Below are 9,871 nucleotides of genomic sequence, written 5' to 3' on the forward strand. Positions count from 1 at the left end.
TCTTGTCTTCATACAAGTCAGCTTCGTGGAACAGGTGACACCTGAATTGGGGCTTTGAAAGACTGGTAGGAAGGGTGGGGAGTGGCGTTTCTGGTATAATAAACAGCATAGGCAACCGATGGGCTGCCTGCGTTCCCTAAATTGGCCTAACAACCTATATGCAATGATAAAATTATTCACCATTTATGAGTGTTAAATAGGCTATTATAAACCCATGCTGTCTGGAACAGTGATTATATTGGCAAAGATTGTAGGTGGGGTTGCCGGCCCAGTGAGGAGGCTGCAGCGTAGAGCAGGGAAAAGACACTGGTGGCCTGGAACGGGGTTTGGAATTGGCGATGGCGAGAACGTAGGTGGGTTTGAGAAGGTTGGGGTAGAATAGGCTGGACAAGGAGGATGGAAAGGTCTGGGCAGCAGGATGGATAGTGTTGCCTTTGGCCAAAACGCTGAGCACTGGAAAGGGGCAGGCTTCTGGGGCACATTAGGGTGTTGCAGTGTCCGGTGAGTTGACTGAGATGACGGTGAGACATCAAGTAGGGAAGCCCACGTGAGAGCGCTGATGGCGCCGCACGCAGTAGGTTATACCCCGTTCTGTCCCTGGTGGGGTCTGTCCTTCAGCGGTTTCCTGCCCTGGAGAAAACAAAATGTCAGTAACAAAACCTTAACTGAGGATTGCCCTTTGGAACTGCTGCCTGAAAGCTGGCTCTGGGGACAGAGGGATCTGGGGAAATTCTGTCTCCTTCTGCCTGTCTTGAAAGTTTGTGTTAAGAGTGGGTGGAATAGTCCAAAATTTGATCTAGTTCTGACAGAAGTAGGTGAATACAGATTTAAAAGTGTTCCTTAAATTCTGGTTGTGGGTTCTAGCTAAGAATCCCTTGGTCTTTAGCTATGGCACTTAAGGGCTAGGCTGTCAGGGAACGGTTCCGCTGAAAATGAGGTGAAGCTCTTATTATTTTTAATTGACATGTGCCTGATTGATTTACGTATTAAGAAAATTAATAAGTATCTGTCAGTTATAGTTCCCCATGCATAGAGTGGCGAAACAGGTTTTAATTTGATCCAAAAGTACCCATTGAAACTGTAGTCATTAATCAAAGGAGAACTTTGCTTCCAAATCAAACCATCAGAAAGGGGCCCAGCCTCATTTTAATGCTCCATATCCTCCGTTGTACTTGTGTTCTCTAGTTTTTGGAGCTACCAGGTGCCATTGTGAGCTAGCATCCTGTACTTGGATGTGACAAATACAGGTGACCGTTGAACAACACAGGGGTTAGGGACATTGACCTGCACAGTCGAAATTGCATATTACTTTGACTCCCCCAAAACTTAATTATAGTAGTCCCTTGATAGCTGGGGGAGGTGGGGGATTGGGGTTGGGTCCAGTACCACTGCAGATACCCAAATCTGAGGATGGTCAGGTCCCTTATATAAAATGACTTAGAACAGTGCATACAGTTGGCCCTCCGCGTCCACTGAGTCCCAGCTGTGGATCGAATATACCGTTTTCGATTTGCAGTTGGCTGACTTCATGGATGCAAAACCCTGGGCCTACCGCAGGCTGACTGCATGTTGAGAAAAATCCACGTGTAGGTGGACCCGTGCCATTCACACCTGTGCTATTCAGGGCCAGCTGTACACACACGATGCCGTTTTGTCCTAGCCCTTCTTTCCTCATAAGCACAGCTGCTTGTTCTGAACCTCAGAGACTGTAGTCTGTAGAGCTGGGCTTCCTGGGCCTAACTCCGTGTTTGTGTTGCCTTGGACGTCCCAGAGCTTTCCTTTCTATTAGAGGGGGTTGGAGAAGTGCCCACCTACTGGCTTAGGACTGGTAAAGAAGATTGTGTCTGCCAAACGCCTAGTAATCAACATAGTGTAGCAATGAAGAATGAACTTTTTTGGCCCCTGGATTCTTCTTGCTTCCTGTCTGTTTATGATTAAAAATAATTTAGTTTGTGTTTTTGTTACATTTCTACTTTTATTGCATGTAGCTCATTGTAGTTTTTATCACATCTGTTCTTGAGATACATGTGAAATCAAAGAAAAACCTGTTTCAGAATACGGTAATAGCTCATTTCATAGCCTTTCGGTTTTTATACTCACCTAATTAATTAGACCGTTATTTTAAAAGATGAACACTAAGCCTTTCATCACGTTCACGGAAAGAAGCCTTGTGGGCTCTGGGCACGCTGATGGGCAGAGCCCAGGCTGGGGATGGAGGTCGAGCCTCTCCGGAGGTGTGAGACCTTGTAAGGAGCGTCTACCGCAGCTTCCTTGGTTAAGAAATGGCATGTTTACGTTTGCAAATCATGATATTTTGGAGCCAAGAATGTAATATAATTAAGCTGTTTTTATCATGTAAGGCATTTTTTGTTTATTATTGGTACATTTAAAATGTGTCTTTGTTTGAAAACTTGAACATTAAGGAACCGAAAGGAGGGGTCAGAAAACTCGAATAATATTAACAGAGCTGCTTTTAGACTGGAGAGCATCGCTTATTTATTTTTTGATATTCAAATAGCAGCTGAGACAGTTTGGGATTTCATTTAAGGTGGATGAACTGAACGGCTTCTTGGGAGCCACTCCCGAAGAGGCTCTGTCAGCACTTCCTTTTCCCCGTCAGTCTCTGATTGTGGGGTTTATGGAATTGATGTGCTAGTGGCTGGTGGCCCTCGGTATTCAGACGTTTCTGGTGTTGGTGAGCAGTGCGTGTTGCTTTCAGTGGCCGTGCCAGTCCTGCTTTTCCTAAACCAGATTCCATTGTGGTTCATCAGTATTGCTAACAAACCCTTTCGGTGCAGGCCTGCTTACAGTAGATTGAGTTGAATGAAGTGCTTAAATTGTTTTGTGCTGTCTGCAGTACGATAGGAGGAACATCTGAGGGCTCTGGGGAGCTTGTCTTCCGAATAGCACAGCGCCTGGCCAGGAGTATTCCCAGTAGTGAGTGGGGCTGAGGTAGTGCCCTCCCACCTACCCCCACATCTTGTAAGGTCCGTCTCCGGAACGAGTTTCCCGGCAGCCCCGCCTGGCCTGGCCTTAACACATACTTACACCCCAGGCTCCTCAGGATTCTCTAGGGCAGTGGTTTGTAGTTCTTTGTAAGCAGTGATGCTGTTCGTTTGTTTTTCCTCCTTAATTAGATTATACCAGAACCCTAAGAAGTAAAAACAAAGAATCTCTCACTGGAAGGGCAGAAAACCACTGCTCTGACCTTTATCCTTCTTCTCCTTCTCTTGACTGCCCCTGTGGAAAGCTCAAAAACAAGAGCCTGTATCCCAGCCCCCAGGCTAGACTTGGAGCCACAGAGTTGTCACTCATTGCCATTTTTTCCTGCAGGGTTTTCAGTCAACGCTTCGTCGGAGAGACTCAATATGGGTGAAATCGAGACTGTGGATGACTACTGAGCACCTGCCAGTGACGGGCCTTCCCTCTGCTGACCGTGGGTTCTCCACCTTTGGACACAACACTTAGCATTACTCTTTCTCACTCTGCAACAAATCACAGAACCGATCATCTCAGGCTTTGTCTTCTAGCCCTTTGTGTCCAAGATCTTTAAACCGTTTTTGTTGGTGAGCATCTCAGACTATAGATGCGTGGACCAGACCGTGTGTCTCGGGGGTGGCAGTTGGGATTTCGCCCCAGCAAGGCTGATGTTCGGCAGCACGTGTTCACTTCGTGATTTCATCTACTGTCCCCCAGAAAGTGTATTGGGATCTGCCAATAGCAATTTACTTTCTCTTGTCACTTTTTTCCTTTTATTTTGTTTTTCTTCTTCATTTTATCCCCCCCCCCCCATAAGGGCAAGGGGTCTACCTGGTGCAGTCGTGAAGAGAGTTCATGGTAACAGACATTGGCCAGCAACAAAACGCCCATGGACTGTGCCGTGAGCGTCCGACAGCCCGTCGGCGCTCTCCCGGTCTGAAGGCTGCGTTGCCCCTGCTGCCTTCGGGACTGCATCCCAGAGGCCCTGAGTGGGGTGGGGCTTAGATCGCATTGTTTGCTATTGCACACCCTTCGCTGTTCCTTCTGAGCATCCTTTCGGAGAAAGGATTCCTGTTTCTTCATTAGATAGTGACTTCTGAGCAAGCTGACTTCTCCCCTGGCATACTCCAGCCCGATTGGACAAAGGAGACCCTGTGGCCTGGGAGAGGGACTTATTCTTAATTTTTCTTATTTACAAAACTGATTTTTCCCATAAATATTTTTACTTCAGAGGACTAGGACCAGTTTGTTTTGGGCCTTTCTGCTGAAAATTTGTCTCGTTTAAGAGGCAGCTAGGATCTTTACCATATGTATGAATTTGTATAATTTCATTTTGGATAGGGATAAACTTTTGCATCAGATAAAAGCCCGGAATTTCATCTGGTTCCTCAGAGCATTGCGTGTGTGTCTTGCTGTGGCCCCGAAAAGGTTTTGTTTAAAGATTCTGGAATGGCAAGTTGCTTGCCTTTTCTGAAAAGAGAACATACCAGACCTGACCATCTTTAAGACCTTCATCCATGGAAACCACTATACAGGAGAATTGGGGGGAGGGGAGACATAACAGAAATGGCACTTCATCATGGGGTGGGGGGGGGGGGGGGGGAGAGGCTAGACAGACATGCCACAAGGCAAGATGACTTGTAGGGAAAATATTTTTTAAGAAAAGCTTCCAATTTCATGGAAGAGAGAAAAGCAAAACCAAACGATTTATCCAGTGCTTTCAAAGCACAGAGGGCAAAGAAAAGATGTAAGAATATATCTTTATATATATATATATAATTTTAAAATAACCCCACACCCAGTTCCATTAACCCCCCTCCCTCTCCCACCACTTACAGTCAGGGCACCACATTCCCCAGAAAAATACTCGAAACGACCCATCACTACCTGTTACTAGTATCTAGCTTCCAGATCATTTCGTCACTGGGGGAGCCAGACGCAGGCTGCATCTCTGCTCCTTTATTAAGTGCTCAACGAATTGGGGGCGGGAGGAAAGAAAAAAGCCAGGACGGCCCGTAGGGCCAGTAGAATCACCCACAGTGGCTCTGGGTATCGGGAGCAGAAGCCAGAGNCCGCCCACCCCCCTTCCCCCCAACAGACCATCACCTGGAATTGCCAATCACACTTGGGTCTGAAGCCATTGGACCGGCCGTCCCTGGGCACGAAATGCTGAGTGGGGGTGGCTCCTGGTGGAGCACCTTTTCTTTCTGGCCCCGTTGCCTGAAGAAGGCTAGAGTTGCTCTGAGAGCAGTTTGGTTTGAGATGATTATATTTGGTTTCTATTTTATTCTTTTGGATCACCGTTCTCCCTTATCCCTTCTTGCCTCCCTTCCTCCGAAACGTGTACAATAACTATACAGAGACTGCTATAAACTTGTATATAGTTTTTGGATCAAATAGCATGAGGAGATGGGGAACCATTTAAAATTGGGACTCCTATTCTCCTTTGCTTTGTAAATTCAAAAGTGGGGGGTGGGGAAGAGGGATAGTTAAAATGTTTACAAAACTTTAAGCTCCCTCGGAACTTTTGCCAGTGTGGAGGAAAATAAAGAGAACTTAAATAAAAGCTGGCGGTGTTCTATCTGAGCGCACCTCTTGTACTCGCCTTTGTCGAGGCTGAGTTTTGCACTAAATCCTTCATTCTCTTAGTCCATGGAAAAGCTCCAAACCTGAGAGCACCCGAGACACGGAGGCAGCGGGGCTTTGTCTGCCAGGCTACGTTCGAAACACTGGCTGCTGCTTTATTGTAGAGAAAGTAGAGGTCAAGGTAAACATGGGTAAGTTTGACCAAAAGTCTTTCCTCCTCTGACTGCCCCTTTCAGCTGACCTGTGGCTTGTCCTGCCCTCACCCCACAGACACCCCTCCCTGGATGTGCTGTTCCTGCGGAGGAGCCCACGCCTTCCAAACTGGGCTCCACTGTGTGCTTGTTCGGGGAGTAAAGAGGGAGAGACAGAAATAGCATTTGGAGGGGGGGAAGGCAGATTTGAGGGAGCAAAGTCATTTTAGTCCTGGAACCTTCCATTTCCTTAACTGGGAGCCTTGCTCCTACCTGAGGACTCTGCCACTTCGTGAAAAGAAACCACTCTTCCCTAGGAATGAATGTTTCTGTCGCAATTTTGCTCTTTTTTGCACATTCTGATTTACTCTTTCACGTCCATGTTCTTACCCCTTTCTATAAACATATTTGCAAATTATCAGAACTCTTTCTGAGTTTTAAAACATTTGTTTTGTACACTGTTTGCCTCTAGGTATGTCAGTTCAGAGATTTGGAAAACACCCAGATAAAATGGTTTTGCTTTTGGAAACTTTCCCCAAGGTATTTGGTGCTCTGCTTTCTGTTGCTGCATAACAAGTTACCCTGCACTGCCTCACAGCAGCCCTTCGTTTTGTCGATAAGTTTGTGAGTCAGGACTTCAGGCAGGGCTCAGCTGTCAGCTGGGGCTTCCGTCTTAGGAAGGCGGGATGAGGGTGGCCCGCCAGCATGGCTCACCTGTGGGGCTGGCTGTGGTGCTGGCTGTTGGGTGGGAACTCGGCTGGGCTGGTGGCTGAAGGAACTATGTCCCCTCCAGCATGGCACCTGCATGTGGACTTCTTATGTGGCAGGTGGCTTCCCCAGAGAACCAGGCAGAGGCTGCATCACCTTACCTGACAAACTCAGAAGTCACGTAGACACTTCTGTGACACTATTCTGTCACACTAGTCACGAGCCCACTCAGATTTAAGGGTTTGGAACGTCCCCATATGCCTTGATGGAAGGAGTGCTAAGGTCACTTTGAAGAAGAGCATGTGGGATGGGAGACACTGTTGTGGCCATTTTGGGGAAATTTCATAAAATAAGTTTATGCGTATACATCAAGGACCTTAATTTTTCATTAGCTCTAAGTTGAGGGATTGTTTTTTTCTTTTTAATTTCAGGATAGATAATGATACTTCTGGCTTTAATTTAAATAGTTTCTTTTAGGGCAACTATTTTATAAATTATATAGTACACATAGTATGTGTAATTTTAAATACATTATTTTATATTTAATCAGATGGAGAAATTAAAATTTATTTTATACAAAATGCCCCTTTCTATATTATTAGTAAAAGTTGGAAATGTGTGTATGACTGATGAAACAAGTACTACTGTGCAATGGACCTTTTTCTCTGGCACCTCCACGGTGGGAAGTAGAACTTCAAAAGAGCAGCAGGCACGCACGTTGGAAACGGTCACCACCAAGCGCACATCCCAAATTATAGATGGCCTAGCTGATGGGTATCTGGGAACAAAAAGGAAAAAGCCTAACTGCAGGATGGCCTTGGGCCTGCCTGGGTGCAGGCATTCCCTGAGGAGGAAGCTGCAGTACCTGCCGGGACCTGGGAGCCTGGGAACCTGAAAGCAGCCAGACGTGCGATGCTCCTTTTCCTGATGACGACGCATGCCCTGAGCATGGCGGACCTGCTTACATTAGCTTTCGGTAATGCCAGTGCTGCACTGGAAACCTGGGGCGTCTCCCTGCGGGGATTAATCAGTGCCAGTGCCTTGCAGCTAAAGAAACAAGCATAGCTATGGCTCACCGTCTGGGAGAAACAGCACATAGATGCTGGGATGCAAGAGGAGAGAATGGCTCTGTCCTGTGGCCTAAAAGCTGCCATTGCCTCCCCCTTGGTTGCTGGCAACGTGGTGACCGTGGGACGGAACTCACGGTCATCTGACACTCAGTTCGATCCAGCTGGCCTTCAGCAGAGACATCATTTCTTAAAGATGGTTTACTTGTCCCTCACGTGAAAGTGGTAGGCGAGTTTCCCTTGACAGCAAGTTGCTTTGAATTCCCCCGCTTAGTGTGAAATGGTCCCGAAATAGGTTTGGTTGCATATAACAGAAGCCAAAGTAACAATGCCTTAAACCAAAATAGCTCAAGGCCATTAGCCCAAGGCTGGTGTGGTAGCTCAGGTACCTCAGTTCTCCCTGATTCACCATCTGGTTTGTGACTTTCATCCTCAAGGTCACTGTAGTCCAAGGTGACGGCTAGAACACCCAACGATCATGCCCATGTTCCAGGCAAGAGGAGTACACCCTCCTGCTCAGTCAGCCCCCTTTGAGGAGCTTTTGGGGGAGCTCCACCCAACTCATAAGTCTTCAGTTGGATGTAGATCTTTAACAGCTGTAAGAACAGCTGGAAGTTTAGGGGTTTAGCTGAGTGCTTTGCCACCCCAAATACCTTTGGGATTCTGTGTAGAGAAAATGGAAAGAATGGGTATTGCACTGGCAGTTAGCAGTCTACTCAGCCATCCTCTGTTTTGAAAGGGGAAAAGTTTGGGATAGCTGAGTTTGTGCACGCTGACCATGGGAAAGGAATCCTGGAAGCTACCCCAATTGAGCCTGTGGACTGAGGACCAGGCTTTTCCAATGAGGGGCTTAGCACAGGCTCTGGTTTCCATTCTTGTAGAGAGCTGGGAACCCAGAACCGTTTCCAAGGGCCCGGCCTTGCTGTATCTAGCATCTTCCAATTCTGCACAGAATCTAGTTTTTTGGTGTTCTATTTTTTAAGGTCTCCCACGGAGTGAACCTGGGAGTGGTTTCATAAATGGAGGTCCTGGAGTCCAGTTGTCAGGTTTGAATGTTGGTCCTACCACCTACTTTGGTCAAGCATTTGTTTCCCCACCTGTGAAATGGAACTGTCAGTGAACTGTGATCAATAACTTAAAGTGTAATCGCATAGTACAGTGCCCAGCACATAAATGCTTGATAAATTCTATGTGTAGGCTGTTTTGCGAAGGAGAAGATGGTCTGTGGGCTCATACGCCGGTGCAGTAGAGCCTATGAAATAGGTGACCTTCCTCTTAGACATGGTGTGTGAAGCAGCTCCCTTGGGGAGGCAGTGTGGTGCAGGTTCCAGGAGACAGGCCATTAGCTCCAGCCTCGTGATTCACTAGTCCTTCCTGTCCTGTCGCTGGGCCTCAGCTTCCTTGCCTGTCAGATGAGGGGGTCGGCCCAGATATCTGAGGAACTTGAAACAAAAATCAATGCCTGAGCTCCGTGTCCCCGAGTCTGTAATGGGATGGGCTCCATTATGGGAAAATTTCAAGTGCTCCAGGTGATTCTAAATAGAGAACCCGCATGGGGAACCACTGGCCTCGCCAATGTGTGAAGATGCCTTCAGCTCTCACCTCCTGAGTGTGCTGGCGTGATCTGCGTGTCCTTGCCATCCTTGCAGCATACTGGTGACACTGGTGTTGGCAGATGTAGTTTTTGGGTTTCAGTGTGGCTCCTTGATGATGCTTGACAAGTTCCCTCTGCAGTTGTACTGAAGCAGACCCCAGTCAAAACACAGGCCTGGCGAGCTCGTGTCGGGGACAGAGACACCTACCTGGATTTCTGACTTTTCTTTGATAATGTGAAATTAAGCCCTAAGCATGTCAGGGTCCATCATGAAACAAGACACCAAGCAGGGAGCGTCCTTACGGTGTCGCTTTGTTCACTCCCCACGTTTTCTGTGATTGGTGGTGCGATCTAGAACCTCGACTAAATTCAGGTTCTCTCCTCCAAGAATACCTAAGTGGTGGTGTGGTGTGCATCAGATCACACCGGCTGGCAGTGTTGTCTGGTTATCCCATTCTCACTTAGGTCAAAATTCATCAGACAGGTCTGTTGCTGTGAGATGGACTGATCCATTAGAAAGTCTGTTGATGTTTCACGTAGCATTTTTTAAAATTAAAATTTTTTAAAATTACAGTTGACACTCAATATTATATTATTTTCAGGTGTACAGCATAGTAGTTAGACATTCATATAACTCAGGAGGTGGTCTCCCTGATTGGACTAGTGCCTACCTGACACCACACATAGTTATTACATTATTGGCTACTCGTATATTCCCTATGCTGTATGTTATATCCCATAACTAT

The 9,871-nt window shown here is 46.9% G+C and overlaps 1 protein-coding gene across 10 annotated transcripts in view; it reads left to right on the plus strand.

The window, feature by feature from the left end:
* Positions 1–4,372, plus strand: part of GIGYF2 (GRB10 interacting GYF protein 2) — a 126,485-nt gene extending 122,113 nt beyond the window's left edge. For all 10 annotated transcript variants that reach the window (XM_019629000.1, XM_019629026.1, XM_019629034.1 and 7 more), the window contains one exon: positions 3,334–4,372. In XM_019629000.1, the coding sequence (XP_019484545.1) occupies positions 3,334–3,401 (68 nt within the window). In that variant the 3' untranslated portion in view covers positions 3,402–4,372. The remainder of the gene's footprint in view (positions 1–3,333) is intronic.
* The last annotated feature ends 5,499 nt before the right edge of the window (positions 4,373–9,871 follow it).

The sequence above is a fragment of the Hipposideros armiger genome, unplaced genomic scaffold (assembly GCF_001890085.2).
Source record: "Hipposideros armiger isolate ML-2016 unplaced genomic scaffold, ASM189008v1 scaffold_17, whole genome shotgun sequence".
In the NCBI taxonomy this organism is placed as follows: Eukaryota; Metazoa; Chordata; class Mammalia; order Chiroptera; family Hipposideridae; genus Hipposideros; species Hipposideros armiger.